Source organism: Tursiops truncatus, chromosome 2, assembly GCF_011762595.2.
Source record: "Tursiops truncatus isolate mTurTru1 chromosome 2, mTurTru1.mat.Y, whole genome shotgun sequence".
NCBI lineage: Eukaryota > Metazoa > Chordata > Mammalia > Artiodactyla > Delphinidae > Tursiops > Tursiops truncatus.
This window is the reverse complement of record NC_047035.1, coordinates 140,480,097-140,503,784: the sequence shown is the minus strand read 5'-3', so window position 1 is coordinate 140,503,784 and position 23,688 is coordinate 140,480,097. Positions and strand designations below refer to the sequence as shown.

The following is a 23,688-nucleotide window of genomic DNA, read 5'->3' as shown; positions in this document are numbered from 1 at the left end:
TGGGCAATGAAGCCCCAGTAACCCCAGTCTCCAGAGGTAACAACCCTTGCAAACATGCCGGTGCATTTCCTTCTAGTCTTTTTTTTTTTCCTAATCACATGTATCTTCCCCTCTTCCTCCAAAATGGGTCATTCCATATTCTTCAACGAGTTTTCACTTAATAACACCGCCTTGAGTTTGCCCCATTTCACTGAATAATTTTCTAAATCATTATTTTTTACTGGCTGCAAAGAACTCCAGTTTGGAATCATACCAAACTTTTCTTCTTAATAGTCACCTATTGCTGGGCATTTTGGTTGTTTCCAAACTTATGAGTAGCTGTAATGCACACCCATGAGTTTTCTGCATGGTGCCCATGGTTGCTTGAGTTAGTGCCGTGTGCCAACTTCACCATCTCTCTCTGCCCACTGCTGGCCCTGGCCCAGGGGCAGACTGTCTTTTCTCTTAAACTCGGGTGAAATTAGCAGGGTTTCATTGCTTTGTTTTGAAATAAACTCTGGATTTTTTTTTTAACGTCTTTATTGGAGTATAATTGCTTTACAATGTTGTGTTAGTTTCTGCTGTATAACGAAGTGAATTGAACTCTGGATTTTATATCATGCCTTTTCCACTATGAGATGATAAAGATAGTTTCTTCATGGTTTTTTCTAATACTTCTATGTTTAATTTTCACTTCTAAAGCATTGGTGCATTAAGAATCAATTTCTCAGATAGCCACATAGTCATCCCAACACCATTTATTGAATAAATCCATCTTTCCTCCAGTGATGTGAAGCAGCACCTTTAATATTCTACTAAACTCCTGGGTGTGTTTGGTTATACTTCTGGCTCTATTCAGTTCCATTTACTCATTTGCAGGGATCAGTGTCTCAGTGGTTTAATCATGGCAGCTTTATGATATGTTTGCATGTCTTGGGCTAGTCCTCTCTCTTTACTCTTCATTTTCAGAATTTTCCTTTCCTTCATACAATAGATGAACATTAGAATGACAGCTAGATTAAAAAGATTGTTTTAAAATTGGGAATCATTCTGAATTCATAGAATAATTTAGGGAGAAATTGACATTTTTACAAAATTAACTCGTGAAAATAGGGTTTGTGCCTTTTCATTTATTCAAACCTTTTGTATTCCTCAGGAGCACTGTTCAGAATTCACATATGGACATAGAATGAAGAGTCTTCCCCTAGGCTATGACTGCTAGTCACCAGAGGCAGTCCATGTCACTTGTTTCTTGTGTGCACATCCAGAGATTTTAAGCTTATTTAGCATTTAAACAAATGCTAGCATATATGTATATTCCGTGTTATGCTCTTTTTCCACGTATTAATATATGTTGGCAATCTCTTAATATCAGCACATGAAGAACCTTCTCGTTCTTTTTTTATTTATTTATCTTTGGCTGCATTGGGTCTTAGTTGCGGCACGCAGGATCTTCGTTGAGGTATGCAGGATCTTTTGTTGTGGCACAACTGCTTCTCTCTAGTTGTATTTGTGGGTTTTCTCTAATTGTGGCACACAGGCTTCAGGGCATGTGGGCTCTGTAGTTTGTGGCATGAGGGGTCTCTAGTTGAAGCGCGCGAGCTCAGTAGCTGTGTTGTGCGAGCTTGGTCACCTCACGGCACATGGGATCTCAGTTCCCTGACGAGGGATCGAACCCGCCTCCCTTGCATTGGAAGGCAGATTCTGGACCACCAGGGAAGTCCCCTTCTCATTCTTTTTCATACCTAAAAAAGCATAGGGTTCTATTGTAGGGACATACTATCATTTATTTACGTAATTACTCTTCTTAAATGATAGACATCTGTTTCCAATCTTTTACTATTACAAGCATGGCTGTCATAAATAATTCTGTATACGTATCATTTCCCATGTGTGAGTATATCTTTGGAAGATATTTCTGGAAATTGATTTCTGGAAGTAGAGTTGCTGGGCCACAACACACATATATTTGTGATTTGGCTGGATTTGGCAACGTTGCCCTCCATGGAGGTTGTACTAATTTACACTCACCTGCCATGTATGAGCATGCCTGTGTCCACACCTTTCTCAACACACTGTTATCAAGCTCTTTGTTCCTTACTAATCTTAAAAGTGAGAAGTATCTCAAATTGGTTCTAATTTGCATTTCAATTACTATTAGATTTAGCATAAACGTTAAGAATCTTTTATACTTTTTTCTATGAACTTTCTGTTCATGTCATTTCTGTTCATATCATATCCTATTTCTTCCTACTGTTTATGTTAAAAGTTTCCAAAAATCAGTATTGTAGGGCTTCCCTGGTGGCGCACTGGTTGAGAGTCCGCCTGCCAATGCAGGGGAGGCGGGTTCATGCCCTAGTCCGGGAAGATCCCACGTGCTGCGGAGTGGCTGGGCCCGTGAGCCATGGCCGCTGGGTCTGCGCGTCTGGAGCCTGTGCTCCGCAACGGGAGAGGCCCCAACAGTGAGAGGCCCGCGTACCACCAAAAAAAAAAAAAAAAAAAAAAAATCAGTATTCTAGAAGTAAGCTTTTTGTAAAATGAATTACAAACATTTCCCTTTTTTTTTTTTAAACAGAGAACAGGAGTACTTATTTAAAAATTTATTTATTTAGGGCTGTGTTGGGTCTTCGTTTCTGTGCGATGGCTTTCTCTGGTTGTGGCAAGCGGGGGCCACTCACTATCGTGGCCTCTTTCGTTGCGGAGCACAGGCTGCGGACGCGCAGGCTCAGTAATTGTGGCTCACGGGCCCAGCTGCTCTGCGGCATGTGGGATCCTCCTAGATCAGGGCTCGAACCCGTGTCCCCTGCATTAGCAGGCAGATTCTCAACCACTGCACCACCAGGGAAGCCCCTCCCTGTTTCTTTTTTCTTTTTTTTTTTTTAAAGTTGGAAGATATTTAAATTTATTTTTACTTTCCCCACATCACTAATCATGGGTATGAGTGGCTTGTATCTCCATCCGGAAAACATAGCACTATCAAGTTACTATTATATCCAGTGGAGAACTCAGTCTTTGGTCACATCCCTGTTTCTTTTATTGTGGTTGGTATCTAGAATATGTTTATTTTATAATTGAGTTCATTATTGTTTTTTCGTATGGTTTCCCTGTTTTGTATACTACTTAGACTTTGTCAAAGACAAAATATTCTCCTAGCCATCTTATCACCAGGCATGGTCTCCACATTAAAAAAAAGACTATGAAATATTTCAACATTTAGAAAAGTATAGTGATATATTTTTTAAAAACTGATATACCCATCACCAGAATTACTGTTAATATTTTGGTGTGTCTGCTTTAGATTTTTTGCCTTTGAAACCAAAAGGTACAGAGAGTTCCCTTTGAACGTCTCCCCAGTACCAGTGCCTGCCCTGCCCCTGAGGTAACTGCCTTCGTGAGGTTGGAGTGTGTGTCCTAGTGGTCATGGTCAAGAGCCTTTATTTTGAGACCGGAGAACCCCCTCTGGCTAGTTGAAGTGGAAGGGATTTATCAGTGGAAAGGGCTAAAGAAACAGACTCATGACTGAGTTTCCTGGAAAGTCTCCCTAAACCACACTTGAGGGCTGGGACGCCCAGGCAGCTGCTGCAGCCCCAGAGGCTCACTGCTTCTACTGCAGTCAGAGCTGCTGGTGGAGAGAAAGTTCAAAACCCGACGTCTCTACGTGTGCTCTACGTTGTTGACGCATTTCTAAATCAGAGCCTTGCATCTGACAGGGGAACCTAAATTAGATACAGAAACCTGGTGCAAGGGAGTGTGGAGGGAAATTTCGTGGTTTTCTAGTTTGTGTGTACGCCAGGGGCTTAGTGTCACACAAGCCAGTTCACAGTATTTGTAAACTCCCTGAACATTTGAATGCTCCTACTATTAATTTTTCCATGAACAATAGTGTATTGTTTTGAGTATTCAAAAAATGGACGCAAATGCTGTCATAATGCGACTTAGCCTTTTCATTCAATATTATTATTAAGCCTTTCCCAGTTGACATCTGTAGCTCTGCTTCATTCCTTTTAACTGCTGTGTATCGTATGTGTATTAATTGTTACCCTGTAACAAATTACCGTAGTTTACTGGCATAAAATTAGCTGTTTACCCTCTCACGGTTTCTGTGGGTAGGAACCCAGGTGTGGTGGAGTTGGGTCCCCTGGCTCAGGGTCTCTCGTAAGGTTGTGGTCAGTGTGTCTGCTGGAGCTGTGGCAGAATCTGCTTCTAACACACTCCTGTGGTTGCTGGCATATGACTCAGTTCCATGGTGGCTGTGGGCTGGAGGCTGCCCTTGCTTCCTTGCCATGTATTAGGCCTCCCCATGGGGCGGCTCGCAGCACAGCAGCTTGCTTCATCAGAGCAGGCAGCTAAGAACAGGAGTGTGTGCACAAGATGGATATCACCGTCTGTAACGGGCTGGATCGTGTCCCCCAAAATTCAGATACCCTGGAACCTCAGAATGTGACCCAGTTCTTGCTGTTATTTTTTCCCCCACTCAGTATATACCTGCTTAGTTTTGTCTGGATGTTTACCAGTGTCTGTTTACCACTGCTTTCTATACCCTACTTCTTCTTTCTGAACTCATGTTAACGAAGTATCTCTTCCAGCAGTTTTTTCCACAGTATATCACTCCTTTGTCTTTTGGTTGTTGCACATGAGAAGAGTCTGATGGCAGTCTAACACTAGTTCCTTTGTGAGCCATCTGTCCTCTCTCACAGCTTTTACTCTTGGAGCTCAATGCTCTGCAGTTTTACTGTGTTGTTTATTCCTCCTACTTGGGATTTGATGTGCCCTGTAAATACATGGACTTGCATCTGTCAAGTCCTGAGGGACTCGCAGGCTTTCTCTGGATAGTGCTTCTCCCCATTTCTTCTCCCCTCTGGATCACCTAGTTTCGACACATTTTGAAGCATTTCATTCTACCCTCCGTATTTTAACTTTGCTTTCACATTTTCCATTTTTAATCTCTGTGCTGCATGCTGAGTCATTTCCTTAAGTCTTCCAATTTACTAATTCTCTCTTTAGTTATGTCTGGTTTCCTGTTAAACCTGTACAGAAGTTCTCCTTTTTAAAAAAAAAAAAACAAACACATTTATTTATTTATTTATTCATTTGGCTGTGCTGGTCTTAGTTGCGGCATGAGGGATCTTTTAGTTGTGGCATGCGGGATCTTTAGTTGTGGCATGTGGCTCTTAGTTGCAATATGCATGGGGATCTAGCTCCCTGATCAGGGATGGAACCTGCACCCCCTGCATTGGGAGAGTGGAGTCTTAGCCACTGGACCACCAGGGAAGTCCCTCCATTTGTTTTGATGACTGTATCCTTCATACCTAGAATGATTCTTTGGTTCTTTTTCAAATCTTATTTTTTTCAAAACTACTTTGGTTTACCTAATTGGTTTCTATTGCTTCTTGTACCTCTTCAAACATGTTAAGATACTTAAAGTCTCCTTCTGATTTTTCTGTCTCTACCTCATGATGGTTGAGTTCCTTGTGGGATCATTTCCTTTTCTTTCCTGGCACCTAGAGGAGCAGAGAGGGCTTTCTTCCCACATCAGTCCACAGTTATCAACTTCGGTCACATGTCTCCACACAGGGAAAAGGGGCCTTTGTTTCTTTAGACAAAGAGACCCCTGAGGGGCTGGCCTTGTCAGACCTCCAGAGTGCCCTGACATCTCTGAATGGGCATCAGGTACCCAGGACCCATCCCTGAGAGCCCCTCCAGGGTGCATGATCTCTCTGAATGGGTACCAACTGGTGAATTAATTAAGGTATCTGAGAATTTGTCAACATATTCACCTGGCCCTTTGTGACCCTGAAAAAGTCATTTAACCATTCATCTTTTTTCTGTAAAATAAAGGTATCTTCTTTATTTACAGGGAGAAAAAAAAAGTATTTTAAGTAAGTAGTATAAAACTTCAAAGAAAAGGTGGCACATTTTGTCTTAAAAACAAATAGTTTAATTTCACTTTTATCTGGAACAAAACAAGTTTAAAAGGAAACAGCAAGCGCTTTGACATGTCATCATGTGTCATTTTTTATGGTACTACTTTTGTTCAAAATGTGAAGATACAGAACCTTTATAAATTTCAGGAAGCAAAATGCAGATGAAAACAGATTGGTTATAAAATGTCAATTCACTAAATACTGCATTTTCTCTGTTTTTATGGAGAATATTTCATAGAAACACTGTATAAAATAAGGCAGACTTTTGGAAATTCAATTATAAAATTTTAGGAAAAAAGTGTGAAGTCCTAGTTTCTTTCACTTTGGGGAGTCACCTGCAAAGCCCGTCAGACAACTAGAGCAGTTTCTGAGCTCTGGTTGCTGTATAGGAGCCCTTCTCGTTGAGTGCTTCTAGAATCAGACCCACCCACAAAACAGCTTTTCCCAATTAGCATCAATCAGGAAAGTTTAACATACACAAATATTTCTATAGTGCAGTAAAAATGTCATTTTGTATTTTAAATTTGCATTATGAAAATAAGTCAGTCTGTACACAAAGTAATACATATTTAATGAATATGAATCATGTAAATTTGGTTATGGCATTTAAAAGTTGGCTTTGGCTTTGAAGTATTTTTAAATTCATAGAAAATATTGAACTTCTAATAAAATAAATAAAACATTTTAATAATTGATATTAATAACTTCAAAATTTCTTTGCATTTTCTGTTCAATTTTAAAAGAGAAGTCATTGCACCTTCTACGATGTGAAAAAAGATCCGATTGCCATTAGCTGTTCTTAAGTGCTAAACATAACAGAGAAACTGGAACAAGACACCCTCTGTCACTGGCAGGAAATCCATCACCGTCCTTCGCGGGGGCAGTCCCGCGCTCATGTTTTAACGGACGTGAATGCAAACCATGGTTCTCACGTGACTTTCTGAAGCGCCCCCGCAGCAGGCCCAGGTACCTTGAGTGGACTAAGTCTCACTTTATGGCAATGGCATCAGATGGTGGCTACAGAAGGTTGCCGACGTCCCTGTGTGCTCTTACAGGCTCTGCAGACCGGAGGACGAAAGGACCAAGGAAATCTGACTGCCCTCAGGAATCCCAAGTGACTGGAGGGACACAGCGTCAGGGCCCCAGGCAGTGCTGCCCACTATTCAGGAGGTGGGCGGAGGCTCCGCAGCTTCATTTCATCCAGTCCCTTCCAGTATTTAAAATTGTTGTCAAGATGCTGCATTAACTCAGGCAGGTCTACAAAGGCTAGAGAAAAAAGATGGCACTGTGATACCCTTTCACAGCCTCAGTAAATTTAGACTTAGAGGCTTTCTAAGGAGAGAGCATTTTACGGAAGAGGGGCAGACAGGAGCAGACAACTGCACAGTGCTCAGCAGACACAGCAAACCCAGTGGCCGGAATGAACTAAAGCCAAGTCCTGTGCTCAGTGCCAGCAGCTCCTCTGTAACCACCTGGTGAGCTGACAACTGGTAGATGAAGCAGAAGGGAGCTCATCTGCATACTCACCATTTGATCAGCACCTTTGGGGCCCAGGGTGCCAGGAGCCAGGCCCTAGGCCCTGACTGGCTCTCCTGGGTGTGTCTCCCTGCTCCCCCCCCACCCTAATTTATACCACCATCTTCCACCTGCAGCACATGCCCTAGGGCATGAGTGGGGAGCAAGTCATTTTACATACGAAGAAAATGGGGCCAGGAGAGACCATGAATCTGGACTCAAGGAGCGGCAGAGCCTGCAGTCTGGCCCCAAAGCTGCAGCTCTTTCCACCGTCTGAGTCGTCCTTCCCCCACCTCCCAGCACCCTGAGATGGGGGTTTGTCTCCTGCCCATGGATCTGGACAGGGAGTATTAGTGGGGCCCCTTCCCTGAGAGTCCTTTACGTGACAGGCTCCTGCAGGCACTTGAGGTTAAAGAAGAGGGACGTGTACCCGTCAGAGACCAGCCTGCTCTCGGGTAGGCTACCACGTGAGGCGGGAGAAGCTGGGGGAGCAGATGGCAAAAGGGCTCCCACAGAACGACGTGGGGTTTGGAGTCAACATAAGTGTTTCTGAATCGTGGGCTCTCCACCACCAGCTGTGCAGCCCCAAGTTCGATCCTCTCATCTATGAAACCGGCACAACAACGTCTAGCCCCTGGGGCCAGGGGCAGCTGAGGAGGAAAAGTACAGAGAGCACCCCGCCCTCACGGCCCTCGGTGTCAGCTCACTGCTTCTCCTCAGCCCTTCTTCAAAGTCTGAGCCCCCAAACATATCTACAGTCAAAAACTACACTATGCACTACTTAATATGCAGTTCCCCGTTACTGAGGGAAATATGCTCAAAGCGTTCTTACCGTCCCAAGCAGCAAACATGTCTGTGATGAAGTAGTCAATGAAAGAGATTTGGGATTTGGGGATGCTGCAGGTATTTCTGTCAAAAACTGGCATCACCACAGGCAAGTCCTGTCGCTTCTCTTCATCAGTCTGCAAAGCAGAAAATGCCAGAATTACGAGACTCCAGTATCTGGCTCCACTCCCCGTCAGCAGCAACCCCTCTGCCAAAAGCCTCTCCTGGCAGCCCAGAGTGCTCGTGGGGAGAAGCCGATCGCAGCACCAGCCAACAACCCGGATCTGCCACTACATACCACGTCGTCCCCGATGGGGGCTGCTCTATGCCAGGGGCACCAAGGACACCCCAACCCAACCCACATTTTCAACACCTGGAAACCTCTTGCTGAAGCTCCTGAGGTACGACTGCAAATGGTACCTGCGGTGCATGAGCACCTAGTCAGCTCAGCCATCCTCCCACCCAGCAGGCGTTTCAAGGGCCTGATCCAGGGCGGCAATGGTGAGTGAGAAACAGCCCCCTTCACAGAGAAGGGACAAGTGGCTGCTTCTCATCTTGGGCCAAATTATTTTATTTGAAAAAGTTATGAACACATTTGAGGTAAAAAAGAGCTCTGGGATGAGTTTTTTATGTACTTTGATAGACGCTTCCAGAACATCTTCAGGATTCCAGAAAGATTTGTAAAAAACTGAAAATATAATTAAGATCCTGGGGGAAAAGGCAAGTGTATCTTGAAAGATATAAAGGAGTTTCTTGTTCTTTTTATTCATAAGGTTGCTTTCATCAAAGGGTCCTGGAGAAAAGGATGAGGGGATGCCTGGAGGATGATGATGAAGCAGGAGGTCTTCCTGGAACGAGGTGGGAATGAGGTGCGATTAGAATCACCGAGAGGTCCCTGCTGGAGCAGGCAACCAGGGCTGAGAGTTAAGCAGAGGGTCACACAAGGGGCAGGATGACGGGGACTGAGTGTAAGACAAGTAAGGCCGGGGCGGGCCTGGCTAGAAGGGCTGGAGCCATCCTCTGGCTCTGGAAGGCACAGCTGTCCTCAGGGGCACCTGGATCATTGTTCCTGATGGTCCGGGCAGGCTGCCCTGTTAGGCCAGGTATAGTGAGACGATGACAGAGGGGTGGCGATACTGGGACGAGATAAATTGTTGACCAGTCGTGGCCTGTGGAGGGCCGGTCAGTGAGAGCAAGGGCTGAGGACAGGAGGTACGTGGTGTGCTCGGCCATCTGCCAGAAGCCTGACTCTGGTGGCTGAACTCTGGGCCATCTGGGGCTGTGGGAGAGTGGAGGACATTTCTTGAGCGGCCAGCACTGGGACAAGAATTCAGGTGTTCAGCGGGACCACAAGAAAACCTACTCTTGGGGCTTGGGAGCCTGTCCATCCAACTCTTACCCCTGGAACTGTTCTCACAGGGCAAACTGGGCCAGTCCCCCTTGTTGATCTTGACAACTGGCCAGCAGCTGCCTCCCCTGCTCCGTTCCACTTCTGTTCTGCTGTCTTGGCTGAGGCCTGGCAGTCACCAGCAGGGCCGCAGGGACTGGTTAGAAGTCACCCTGCCCTGCACACAGGTGGATCCGAGGCCCGGGCGACTGGAAGAACTAGGCCCCACAGCTAACGGCAGGTGACTTTCCCTGGAAGTGACAATGACTCACTACAGCTCTCAACATGGAATCTCCACTTGGGGGCAGCAGGTAACCTTTGGGGGTTTCCCTAGGAGGGACTGTACCCAGCACTGTGCTGCAGAGATGTACTTATGCTAGGTGGGTGTTGAGGGTGCCGGGGACAGGGCTAAGAAAGAGGCCTGTGCTCCCTGTGTTCAGGTGGATGGTGCTAGACTATGGGTCAGGGCAGAAGCCAGCAGTAAGAGCCCCTGCTGCTCCAGGCCAGAGAGCCAAGTCGCACACGCTTGACTAGGATTGTACAGGCCAGGGAGCCCTGAGAGGCAGGGCAGAGACTATCTACACCAGTTGTCCGGCCAGGAGCACACTCCAGGAGGTGTGGAAGGTAGGGTGAGGGTGCTCTGGGAAGAGACTAAGTAGGGAATACTGACAAGTCTTGGCCTCTGCTGGCTGGTGAAGCCTCTGCTGTTAGGCCACAGGCTGGCAGCCCCATCCCCCAGTGCTGTCGCAGGAAATTGCAGGGTTAGCTCTACGTGAGTCTCTGCCCTGGTGTGTATGGGAAGGGGTGGAGGGTGCAGGAATAGCCTCAGGTTCACAGCCCACTGGCCTGTCTGGCTCAGAGAGCAGTACCACAGGGTGGGTGCTCTCCTGGCACTCCCCCCTGGTCGTGCTGGATAATGAACCAGCTCTCTTGGGAAAGCCATAGCAGAGGCTCACTGAGCTCAGCAGTTCATGGCTCCAGAGGCTTTTCTGTCAGTGCTGCACTCTAGGCCTGCCCTCCCCTCCACATGGAAGCAGCTGCCTTGTTGAAGGGCAATGAAAACGCTCATGCTTGTATTTCTTCTCTTTGGCCCAATGTGACAGGTACATGGAGCTTCTCAAGCCCTTATTCGCTTTTGAAGACCACTGTTTGCCACTGAAGTCCTCCGTGCCCATGCCCCACTTCTAGGCCACCAATGAGATCTCCATGCCTGGGAGACACTCAAAGATTCTACAGTAACCAAGTGAATCTCCAATCAAGAAAAAGTCATATTCAAAATGGTAGGAAGTGTCATGGTATTTTTACTCACCCTTGCCCCACTCCTCCCTAGCACAGTCTTGGTCCAGATGAGACAGCAGCCCAGCTCTCAACTGTTTAAATCGAACTGGAAGGAGTGTAGAGCTGACCTCATTTACAACATTCCAACCTGTCTGGAGTTTGTCTAAAGGACTAGCCTCTATTTCACCTAATCCAGCTCTCAGGTGGAAAAGCAATGGTTACTGCCTGGGAAAGCTGCATGGAGATGACAGACACACAGATGCCTGGGGTAAGAGATTACAGGTGGAGACAAACAAATGCACCATTTAAGGCCCCAAGGAAAAGCCTCTTGGGAAAATTAAGATATTCAAAAGCAGCTGTATATAGAGGGGAAATGTCTCGGGCAAGACATGCTCAGAAAAGACCTGAAGAGACCGTAAGCTTTCACACTGGGCTAACCCCAAGACTCAGAGCATGCCCAGATAATTAGCGAGACTTTCCTGGCACAGAGCCAAAGTGCAAAGACTGGGAGAGGTGGCTGTTTTTAAACGTCCAATTTTCAACAACAGAAGAAATCACAAGCCCAAAGAAACAGAAAAACATAACCCATTCAAAAGAAGAAAATAAATTGGCAGAAACCATCCCTAAAGAGGTACCCGCAATGATTTATTAAAGACTTCAAAACAACTATCTCAAATATGCACTAGTGCTAAAAGAAAACATGGATTAAATGCTAAAGGAAATCAGGAAAATGATATATGAACAAAATGAGAGTATCAATAAAGAGACAGAAATTATAAAGAAGAGCCGAATAACAATTCTGGAGCTGAAAAACACAAAAAGTGAATTGAAAAATTCACTAGAGGGGGTTCAACAGCAGATCTGAGCAGGTAGAAGAAAGAATCAATAAAAATTTGAAGATAGGACATTTGAAATTATCAAGTCTGAAGAGGAGAAAGAAAAAGAAATAAAAGTGACAAGACCCTAAGTAATTTACAGGAAACCTCAAACAAATACATGCATTATCAGAGTGTAGGAAAGAGAAAAGAGAAAAAAAAAAAACAGCAGAGATTATTTAAAGAAATAATAGCCCACTGGGCATATACCCAGAGAAAACCATAATTCAAAAAGACACATGCACCCAATGTTCACTGCAGCACTCTTTACAATAGCCAGGTCATGGAAGCAACCTAAATGCCCACTGACAGACGAATGAATAAAGAAGATGTGGTACATGTATACAATGGAATATTACTCAGGCATAAAAAGGAACGAAACTGGGTCATTTGCAGAGACGTGGATGGACCTAGAGACTGCCATACAGAGTGAAGTAAGTCAGAAAGAGAAAAACAAATACCATATATTAACGCATATATGTGGAATCTAGAAAAATGGTAGATGAACCAGTTTGCAAGGCAGAAATAGAGACACAGATGTAGAGAACAAACGTACGGATACCAAGGGGGGAAAGCGGGGGCGTGGATAGTGTTGGTGGGATGAACTGGGAGATTGGTATTGACAATATATACACCAATATGTATAAAATAGATAACTAATGATCCTGCTTTATAAAAAAAAAAAAATTCAAAAAAAAGAGGAAGAAATAATAGCCTGTAACTGCCGTAACTTGAAGAGAAACACAAATCTACAAATCCAAGAAGGTAAACGACTCCAAGTAGGATGAACCCCAAAACAACCATATTGAAACACATTATAACCAAACTGTCAAAAGCCAAGACAAAGTGAGAATCTCGAAAGCAGCAAGAGGAAAGTGACTCATCACATACACACAAGAAGACAGTCTCAATAAGACGATCAGCTGATTTCTCAGCAGAAACCTTGGAGGCCAGTAGGCACTGGGATAATTACATAAGGGGCTAAAAGAAAAAAAAACTGTCAACCCAGAATTCTATATCTGGCAGAACTGTCCTTCAAAAATGAGGAAGAAATGAAGACATTCCCAGATAGACAAAAGCAGAGAAAATTTATTACCACTAGATCTAGCCTACAAGAAATGATAAAGGGAGTCTTTTCAGGTTGAAGTGAAAGGAAGCTAGATGGCAACTTAAAGTCATAAAGATATAAAGATCTCCAGTAAAGGTAAATACATAAGCACATATGAAAAAGAGTATTATTGCAATTTTGGCTTGAAATTCCACTTTTTATTTTCTACAGGATTTAAAAGACAAGTGCATAAAAACTACAAATCTGTGTTAATAGGCACACAATATATAAACTGTGACATCAAGAACATATTTGTGACATCAAGAACAAAGTGGGGGACCTCCTTGGTGCCGCAGTAGTTAAGAATCCACCTGCCAATGCAGGGGGCATGGGTTCGAGCCCTGGTCTGGGAAGATCCCACATGCCGCGGAGCAACTAAGCCTGTGCGCCACAACTACTGAGCCTGCACTCTAGAGCCCTTGAGCCACAACTACTGAACCTGTGTGCCACAACTACTGAAGCCCGTGCACCTAGAGCCCATGCTCTGCAACGAGAAGCCACCGCAATGAGAAGACCATGCATTGCAATGAAGAGTAGCCCCCGCTCACCGCAACCAGAGAAAGCCTGTGCCCAGTGACGAAAACCCAGTGCAGCCAAAAAATAAAGAAATGTATTTAAAAAAAAAAAAAAAAGGTGGGGTGGAGAAACAGAGCTGTAGAGGAGTTTGTGTATACAACTGAAATATAGGCTGGTATCAACTTAAAATAAACTGCTAGAACTTCAGGATGTTATAATGTAATTTCTACGGTAACAGTAAAAAAAAAAGTTACCCATAGAATATCTGCAAAGGAAATGAGAAGTGGATCAAACATGGTGCCACAAAAAGAATCAAACACAAAGGCGGTAATGGAAAAAATGAGGGACAAAAAAGCTATAAGACATGCATAAGACAAAGTGGCAAAAGTATGTCCTTCTCTGTCAGTAATTATTTTAAATGTAAATGGATTAAACTCCCCAATCTAAAGGCACAGCTGGCAGAATGGATAAAAACACATGATCCAACTATACTTTGTCTACAAAAACTCACTTACATTAGATACCAGGACATAGGTTGAAAGTGAAAGGATGGAAAAAGATATTCCATGCAGATAACCAAAAGGAAGCTGAGGTGGCTTTGGTAATATCAGACAAAAAAGACTTTAAGTCAAAAATGGTTCTAAGAGACAAAGGACATTATTAACAAATGGGTCAATTCACCAAGAAGATTTAACAATTATAAGCACATATGGACCAAACAATTGGAGTTCCAAAATATATGAAGAAAACACTGACAACTGAAGGGAGAAACAGACACTTCTACAATAATAGTTGGAGACTTCAATAACACACTTTGAATAATGGATAGAACAGCCAGATCAATAAGGAACTAAGGACTTGAACAACACTGTTAACCAACTGGACCCAATAGACATAGAGAACATTCACCCAAAAACAGAACATATTTTTCTCAAGTGCAGATGGAACATTCTCCAGGATAGAATATATGTATGTTAGGCCACAAAACAAGTCAATGAATTTTAAAAGATCAAAATCATACAAAGTACCTTTTCCAATAACTCGTCTCTAAATGTTTGATAGAATTTGCCTGTGAAGCCCTCTGGTCCTGGACTTTTGTTTGTTGGAAGATTTTTAATCACAGTTTCAATTTCATTACTTGTGATTGGTCTGTTCATATTTTCTATTTCTTCCTGGTTCAGTCTGGGAAGGTTGTACCTTTCTAAGAATTTGTCCATTTCTTCTAGGTTGTCGAGTTTATTGGCATATGATTGCCTGGAGTAGTCTCTTATGATCCTTTGTATTTCTGTGTTGTCAGTTGTAACTTCTTTTTCATTTCTAATTTTATCAATTTGAGCCCTCTCCCTTTTTGTCTTGATGAGTTTTCTCAAGAAAAAGGTTTATCAATTTTATCTTTTCACAGAACCAGCTTTTAGTGTCATTGATTTTTTTCTGTTTTCTTCATTTCTATTTCATTTATTTCTGCTCTGATCTTTGTGATTTCTTTCCCTCTACTAACTTTGGGTTTTGTTTGTTCTTCTTTCTCTAGTTGCTTTAGGTGTAAGGTTAGGTTGTTTACTTGAGATTTTTTCCTTGTTTCCTGAGGTAAGATTGTATACCTATAAAATTCCCTCTTAGAACTTCTTTAGCTATGTCCCATAGGTTCTGGATTGTCATGCTTTCATTTTCATTTGTCTCTAGGTATTTTTTGATTTCCTCTTTGATCTCATCAGTGATCCACTGGCTGTTTACTAACATATTGTTTGGCCTCCACGTGTTTGTGTTTTTTAGTTTTTATTTCTTGTAGTTGATTTCTAATCTTATAGCCTTGTGGTTGGAAAAGATGCTTGATATGATTTCAGTTTTCTTAAATTTACTGAGGCTTGCTCTATAGCCCAGCATGTGATCTATCCTGGAGAATTTCCATGTGCACTTGAGAAGAATGGGTATTCTGCTGCTTTTGGATGGAATGCTCTATAAATATCGATTAAGTCCATCTGCTCTAATGTGTCATTTAAGGCCTGTGTTTCCTTACGGATTTTCTGTCTGGATAATCTGTCCAGTGATGTAAGTGGGGTGTTAAAGTCCCTCACTATTATTGTGTTACTGTTGATTTCTCCCGTTATGGCTGTCAGCAATTTGCCTTATATCATGAAGTGCTCCTATGTTGGGTGCATATATATTTACAAGTATTATACCTTCTTCTTGGACTGATCCCTTGATCATTCTGTAGTGTCCTTCTCTGTCTCTTAAAACAGTCTTTAAAGTCTATTTTGTCTGATACGAGTATTGCTGCTCCAGCTTTCTTTTGATTTCCATTTGCATAGAATACCTTTTTCCATCTCCTTACTTTCAGTCTGTATGTGTCCCTAGATCTGAAGTGGGTCTCTTGTAGACAGCATATATAGGGGGCCTTGTTTTTGTAACCATTCAGCCAGTCTATGTCTTTTGGTTGGAGCATTTAATCCATTTACATTTAAGGTAATTATCGATATGTATGTTAACTGTTTTAGATTTGTTTTTGTAGGTCTTTTTTCTTCCGTACCTCTTTTGTTCTCTTGTGATTTGATGGCCATCTTTAGTATTGTGTTTGGATTGCTTTTTTTTTGTTTTCTATTGTAGTTTTTTGGTTTGCGGTTACCATGACGTTTTGATATAGCCGTCTATATATATACAAGATTGTTTTAAGTTGCTGGTCTCTTAGTTTCAAATGGATTTCCAATATCCTGTGTTTGTACTCTCCTCAAAACCTCTTTGCTGGTTTTGATATCATATTTGTGTGTGGATGATTCCCTACCTTTACTGTATGTTTGCCTTTACTGGTGAGCTCTCCCATTTGTAATTGTTTGTAGTTGTAAAGTTCCTTTAGCATTTGTTGTAAAGCTGGTTTGGTGGTACTGAATTCTCTTAGCTTTTGCTTGTCTGTAAAGCTTTTGATTTCTCCATCAAATCTGAATGAGAGCATTGCTGGGTAGAGTATTCTTGGTTGTAGGTTTTTCCCTTTCATCACTTTAAATATATCTTGCCCCTCTCTTCTGGCCTGCAGAATTTCTGCTGAAAAATTGGGGATTCCCTTGTATGCTATTTGTTGCTTTTCTCTGTCTTTAATTTCTGTCAGTTTTATTAATATGTGTCTCAGTGCGTTCCTCCTTGGGTTTAACCTGTATGGGACTCTCTGCGTTTCCTGGACTTGAGTGTTTCCTTTCCTGTGTTAGGGAAGTTTTCGGTTATTATCTCTTCTCTTCAGATATTTTCTCAGGCCCTTTCTCTCTCTCTTCTCCTTCTGGGACCCCTATAATGTGAATTTTGGTGCATCTAATGTTGTCCCAGAGGTCTCTGAGATTGTCTTCATTTCTTTTCATTGTTTCTTCTCTTTTCTGTTCTGCAGCAGTGATTTCCACCAACCTGTTTTCCAGCTCCCTTATTTGTTCTACTACTTCATTTATTCTGCTGTTGATTCCTTCTACTGTATTTTTCATTTCAGTTATTGTATTGTTCATCTCTGTTTGTTCTTTAAATCTTCTAGCTCTTTGTTAAACATTTCTTGTATCTTCTCAGTCTGTGCCTCCATTCTTTTTCCATGATCTTGGATCATCTTTACTATTGTTATTCTGAATTCTTTTTCAGGCAGACTGCCTATCTCCACTTCACTTAGTAGTTGTTCCAGGGTTTTATCTTGTTCCGTTGTCTGGAACATATTTCTCTGCCATCTCATTTTGTCTAACTTTCTGTGTTTGTGGGCTCCGTTCCTTGGGCTGCAGGACTGTAGTTCTTCTTGCTTCTGGTGTGTGCCCCCTGGTGGGTGAGGTTGGTCCAGGGGCTTGTGTAGGTTTCTTCATGGGAGGGACTGGTGTCTGCCCACTTGTGGGTGGAGCTGGATCTTGTCCCTCTGATGGGCAGGGCCATGTCAAGGGGTGTGTCTAGAGGTGGCTGTGAGCTCAGGACAACTTCAGGCAGCCTGTCTGTTGATGGCTGGGGCTGTGTTCCCACCCTGTTGGTAGTTTGGCCTGAGGCATCCCAGCACTGGATCCTGCAGGCTGTTGGGTGGGGCCAGGTCTCAGTGCCAAAATGGCAACCTCCAGGAGAGCTCACACCAAGGAATATCCCGTAGGGGCCTCTGCCGCCAGTGTCCTTGCCCTGGCAGTGGGCCACAGATGACGCCCATCTCCTCAGGAGACCCTCCAAGACCCACAGGTAGGTCTGGCCCAAGCTCATATGGAGTCACTGCTTTGCCCTGGGTTCCAGTGGATGTGAAACCTTGTGTGTGCCCTCCGAGAGTGGAGTCTGTTTCCCCCAGTCCTGTGGAGCTCCTGCACTCAAGCCCCACTGGCCTTCGAAGTCAAATGTTCTGGGGGCTCCTCCTCCTGATGCCAGACCCCCAGGCTGGGGAGGCCTGACGTGGGGTTTAGAACTCTCACTCCTGTTGGAGAGCCTCTATGATATATATTTTCCAGTTTGTGGGTCGCCCACCTGGTGGGTATGGGATTTGATTATATTGTGAAAGTGCCCCTCCTACCATCTCGTTGTGGCTTTTTGTCTTTGGATGTTGAATATCTTTTTTGGTAGGTTCCAGTCTTTTTTTGTTGATGGTTGTTAAGCAGTCAGTTGTGATTTTTGTGTTTTCGTAAGAGAAGATGCACTCAAGTCCTTTCTACTCCACCATTTTGTCTCCTGTAATTTTTTCTACTGTCTGTTTTCTATTTCCTCATTTTTTGCTCTTACATTTATTATTTCTTTCTTACTTACTTTGGCTTTACTTTGTCTTCTTTTTCTAGTTTCTTAAAGAGAAATCTAAGTCATTAACTTTAGGGCTTTTTCTCTAATTATAAATGTCCCTTCTAATCACTTTTAGTTGCATCCCACAATTTTAATATACTTTTATTAACATTTAATTCTATATATTTTCTAATTTCTTTTATCTGACCTATGGATTATATAGGAATGTGTTGTCAATTTCTGAATAGTTGGTGTTTACCTAGATACCTTACTGTTACTGATTTCTGATTTAATTCCACTGCGGCTGGAGAACACATTCTGTATGATTTCAATTATTTTATCCTCTACAATGCAATGTTATAATTTGTGCTTAAAATAGTTCTATGTATTTAGAGAAATTAAAAGGAGGAAAAAATCTTTTATAGTTACCCAGCTGTTTACCATTTTTTAAAGTGTTTTGTCTTTTTATTTTTATTTAGTTATAATTGACATACAACACTATATTAGTTTCAGGTGTACAACATAATGATTCGATATTTGCATATATTGCAAAATGATCACCATAATAAACCTAGTTAACATCTGACACCATATATAGTTACAGAATTTTCTTCTGGTAATAACAACTTTTAACATCTACTCTCTTAGCAACCTTCAAATATACAGTACTGTATTAACTACAGTTGCCATGCTGTACATTATAACCCCGTGACTTATTTACTTCATAACTAGGAGTTTGTACCCTTTTGACTCCCTTCACCAATTTTGCATCCCAACTCACTCATCTGGCAACCACCAATCTGTTCTCTGTAAGATTCCACATATAAGTAAGATCATATGGTACCTGTCTTTTTCGCTTAGCATAAAGCCCTTAAGGTCCATCCATGTTGTCAAAAATGGCAAGAGTTCATTCTCTTTTAACGGCTAAATACTGCGTGTGTGTGTGTACACACACACACACACACACACACACACACACACACACACACACACACACACACACACACACACACACACACACACACACCACCCCCCCCCCCCCTTCTTACCCACTTGACCCATCAGTAGATGTTTAGGTTGTTTCCAACTTGGCTATTGTAAATAATGCTGCAATGAACATGGGGGTGTGTACAGCTTTTGGGGTTCGTGTTTTTGTTTTCTTTGGATAAATACCCAGAAGTAGAATCGCTGGATTATGGGGTAGTTCTATTTTTAATTTTTCGAGGAACCTCTATACTGGCTGCACCAATTTACATTCCCACCAACAATGCGTAAGGGCTCTCTTTTCTCCACATCCTTGACAACACTTGTTATTTCTTATCTTTTTGATAATAGCCATTCTGACAGATATGAGGTGATATTTCATTGTGGTTTTGCTAGTTACCATTTTTGGTGCTTTTCATTCCTTCCTAAAGATCCAAGTTTATATCTAGTATCATTTCCTTTCAGCCTTAAGAACTTCCTTTAGCATTTCTTACATTGCAGGTTTACTGGTGATGAATTCTGTTAGCTTTTCCTTGTCTCACAATGTGTTTCTTTTGCCTTCATTCTTGAAGGATATTTTCATTGGATACAGAATTCCAGGGTGACAGTTTTCTCCTAACAGCATTTTAAAGATGTTGTTCCACAGTGTCTTCTGGCCTTCATAGTTTCTGACATGAATTTATAAAAGATGAGAATCACTGTTCTCTTTATAAGTAATCTTATCATTTTTCTCTGGGTGGTTTCAAAATTTCTTCTGTATCTTTGGCTTGTAGCTGCTTGACTGCGACGTGCCTGGGCATGGGTTAGGAGTTGTTGGGTTTCTTAAATCTGTATGTATGTATCTTTCACTAAATTTGGAAAAATTTTAGCCACTATATTTTCTAATTTTTTTTCTGCCTCACAAGAAATTTTTCCTACCCAGAGAGACTATGAAGGGCAGACAACAGTGTAATTAACATCTTTAAAGTCCTATTAGGAGAAAATGTCAAATATCCAGTGAAAATATCTGGCAAGAATGAAGGCAAAATAAAATACATCTTCAGACAAGGGAAAACTAAAAGAATTATAACCAGTAAGCCTGTAATACAGGCAATGTTCTTCAAGGACAGAATTGCATTTAGAACTCTACTTCCTAGTTTTAAGTCCATTACTTCTTACGGTCCTTATGGTGTTTCTCTCTCTTTTACTTAAGGAATTAAGAAGCTGCATCTTACCTGAGAAAAATATTCTTCTGAGATACGTGCGGCCCACTCAATGCACTGCTCCAGGGGTCGGCAGGGATTGGACACATCAGCACACTTAATCAGCATTCGTTTGATCAAACTGCGGTTGTCTGGAGTTCTGAGCATAGTGATTATGGCTTCTTGATTTTTATCAGTTTCCTAAAACATGAGTGGAATTCAAAGCAATCAAAATGGGGCCCCAGGTACCAAGCCGGTTTACTCCTGCGGTCCCACTGTAACCACGGTAAGGCGCTGCCCAGGACCTACAAGTTAGGATCTCACAAAACAGTGCGGACGATACTCTGCGGACTGAGCTTGGCCCCTTACTCTACAAACGGGAAAACCAAGGCCTAGTGAGATTCCAGCAGGACCCAGAAGTAGAGGGTAGCGCTGGAGGTTGGCGTATCTGCCTTTCCTCTTCTTTTTGGCTCTTCCTCTCACTCTGTTTCTCACAGTTACCTTTTCTTTCTGTTCTATTACGTCTATCATGCTCCCTTGGTAAGCACTCAAAAGACTGGCTTTATCTTTTATTATATTCACTAAAAAACAGAGTGAACTGAAAAATAAAAGATTTCTCTGCCCTCATAACAAAGCATCTTATAGTCCACCAGGGGCTCTGCTTCTCACATGCCAATCTCCAATCACCTAGCTCTGTGAGAGGTATGATCTTGGGAACTAGCTGTCCGTGTACCGAGGCTGTGTCAGATATAGTGATACGTCCTCAACACTGCCCTAACATCTTATGGTGTACAGAGGACTTAGTCATTCTCTTTTGGTCTGCACTCACAAAAAGTTCCTGTGGTAGGCATGAAAATCAGTATTATTTACACTATTACATTTTACAGATGAGAACCCTGGGACTCTGAGAGGTGAAGAAACTTATCCAAAGCTACCCAGCTGAGCCAGGGTAAGAACCTAAGTTCTGCCTTTAGTCCTGGATTCTGTCTATTCACAGTACCACATGCTATCTGATTCACAAGGAGCCCCTCTGGATATGGAATCTCAATCCAGGGTGTGAGGGACTCTCTGCTTATTGGCCCCCTGAAGCAAATGCAGATTGGAAGAGGGAGTCCTGGGGCAAAGAACATGGTAAGAGGCATGGGCGAGCATCTCCTCATTCTGATCCTGTGCCCATCGGGCAACTTTCCAGGAGTCGGTCATGTGATTTCTGTGCGTAGTCACAGTAGTCTAAGAAGGCCTGATGATCCTGTCTCAGTGGGGACAGATCTACCATCAAGATGGGTAGGAGGCATCCCGAGCCCAGGCTGCCTAGTCTCCTGGAGAGCGCCAGAGTGGACACTGCAAGTGTCCTCAGTAGTTCTCCTTGTTTCCCACTGCCAACCAGGTTTGTGCTGACCCTTCTCTCTTCAGGTGTGTGACTACACTGACTACAGTACTGCCAGCTGGAAACCATTTTCTTTCATGATACTTTGTCCCTGCTCTGACGCACTGGATACTGATTTCCAGTCTCTCAGAAGTAACTCCAAGTACCGACAAAAGAGATGAGAAACGTTGACTGTCAAGTGGAATGGAAAACTCAGCTAAGTCTAGGAACTTCCCAGAATAGATGGAGGAAACCCAAGTCTACGAGGTATGTGGTTTCTTTCTGTGGGAATGGGGTCAGCCAGGAGCAGTAGCCCAGGCAATAACCAGCCCTCTCCAGGATGGCAGGGCATGAGTCAGTGAGAGGCTGGTGTGGGTGCCTCTGCTCTGCAAGTCCTTGGGAAGGGAGTGAAGTCAAAGGCAGACTGACAAACTGGAGAACAGGGAAGGGTGAAGGGAGCAGAGTTCTCAACAGGTTTCCAATCAGGTGAAACAGGAACAAGGGTGAAGGGTAATAAGCTAGAAAGCCAGGGATAGTCAAAAGCCATGGCCTAACACATGAGTTGCAGAAGTAGAGTTAGAATTCAAGGAGCTGTCATCCTAGCCTGAGGATAAGTCATCCCTGTGCGTGGTGACAGGCGCTGGCGAGGAGGAATGTGGAAAAGGCTGTGAGCTGATGCCGAGATGTTCAGTGCACATGGGGTGGTAGGGCAGGCACGTGGGCCTCAGAGGAAGAGGGTTCATGAGAAGAGCATGTTCTCTAGGTGCTGCTCTCACCTTGAATCTAGTATAACAGATACCATCTATTCAGTGCCATGCCCATCAGTCCTATGCCTTGAGACCTGTTATACCCATTCTACAGACAAGGAAGTGGTGAAGGAGAACTAGGATGAGAACTCAGACGGGGCTGCTTCCTCAGCCGTGGTCTCCTGCCTGGGGAAAGGGTTAATGTTCTCCTTGCCAGGAAGTTGTTCTGGGCTCCATGCCTCAAATCCAAAAATGAGGAGCAACGATAATGTCACCCTTGTGGTCCAAATACCGAATCCTTCCCAACCCCACCCTCCTCTGACATAGACCAACAGAGGACAGCTGCTGCTACCACAGAATACGCACGGCAGGGCGTGGCTGGTGAGAGACCTCATGGGCTCCAACGGACCCCAAAATGCGCAAGAAGAGGGGAAGGGGGCAACTGTTGAGAAAGGGCTCAGGAATGGCCCACCCATCTAAAGGTAGTTTATCTAAAACCTGACCCTCCCTTCAGAGTTTTCATATCTATTTTTGTATATCCTATTTTTTTTTCCTTCCAAGTTTTTGTACTTTAACTTTTTAACCAATGGAAATGAAATTCAGTGAGCCCAATGGGGGTAATGATAACACTCGTGATATCCTAGGCCCATGCTTCCCCACAACACATAGGAATAAGGGCCCCAAACACAGGCTCCCTTTGCAACCAGCTCGCTTACCCCATCTTCCTCTAATGCTGCCAAGGGCTTGTTGATGCTGTTGACAAATTTGTTGACGTGCTCAAAGTGCTTTGTCATTTCTGTGGCTAAGACCATGTCGATAATACTCTGGCGCAGCATCCGGTAGTCATTCCTGTTTCAGGCAACAAACGAGAGAGGCTGCTGCCGGTTACTGATCCAGACCAGACAGATGTTCCTGAAAACAAGCTATTATCTAGGACACATGTCCACTGTGGCTAAAATTCTAATGCACTGGAAGTCAGTGGCAGGGCATACTTTAAAAGAATGTGGAAGTTAAAGGTTTTACTGCCTCGATTGCTGTTAGCAAGGGGAACCTGAACAGAAGTTAAAATCAGAAGCTTATGGGTAAGACTACAGACACAATGTTCATGGTGGTGTCGTTCTGAAGTAAAAAGCACATAGTTCTTAAGATAAAAAAAGATGGAATGCAGCAGGGGTGACCAAAGCCAGCTCTCTGAATGAAGACGGAGGTCTGGGTTATGAAGAATGTACTCTATACAGAGGAACCTTGAGACCCAATAATTTTAGTGCCCAGAAACGTAGAGGGCAGACCTTCTGAAAGCTGAGAGAAT

General features: G+C 43.2%; 1 protein-coding gene and 1 long non-coding RNA gene across 7 annotated transcripts in view; one reads left to right on the top strand and one right to left on the bottom strand.

Moving 5' to 3' along the window:
* Positions 1-6,890: 6,890 nt before the first annotated feature.
* PDE8A (phosphodiesterase 8A) overlaps positions 6,891-23,688 on the bottom strand; it is a 134,775-nt gene continuing 117,977 nt past the window's right edge. For all 3 annotated transcript variants that reach the window (XM_033852193.2, XM_073801435.1, XM_019945911.3), the window contains 4 exons: positions 23,096-23,228; positions 20,301-20,468; positions 8,251-8,380; positions 6,891-7,169 (listed from right to left, as the gene is read on the bottom strand). In XM_033852193.2, the coding sequence (XP_033708084.1) occupies positions 7,063-7,169; positions 8,251-8,380; positions 20,301-20,468; positions 23,096-23,228 (538 nt within the window). In that variant the 3' untranslated portion in view covers positions 6,891-7,062. The remainder of the gene's footprint in view (positions 7,170-8,250; positions 8,381-20,300; positions 20,469-23,095; positions 23,229-23,688) is intronic.
* LOC109551815 (uncharacterized) lies at positions 8,380-23,098 on the top strand. Of its 4 annotated transcripts, XR_012330295.1 has the most exons (4): positions 8,380-10,910; positions 20,279-20,553; positions 21,155-21,216; positions 21,681-23,098. It is a non-coding gene; the product is annotated as an uncharacterized lncRNA (long non-coding RNA). The 4 variants fall into 4 exon arrangements; XR_012330294.1 differs by having other exon boundaries at positions 21,155-23,098; XR_012330293.1 differs by having other exon boundaries at positions 20,279-21,216.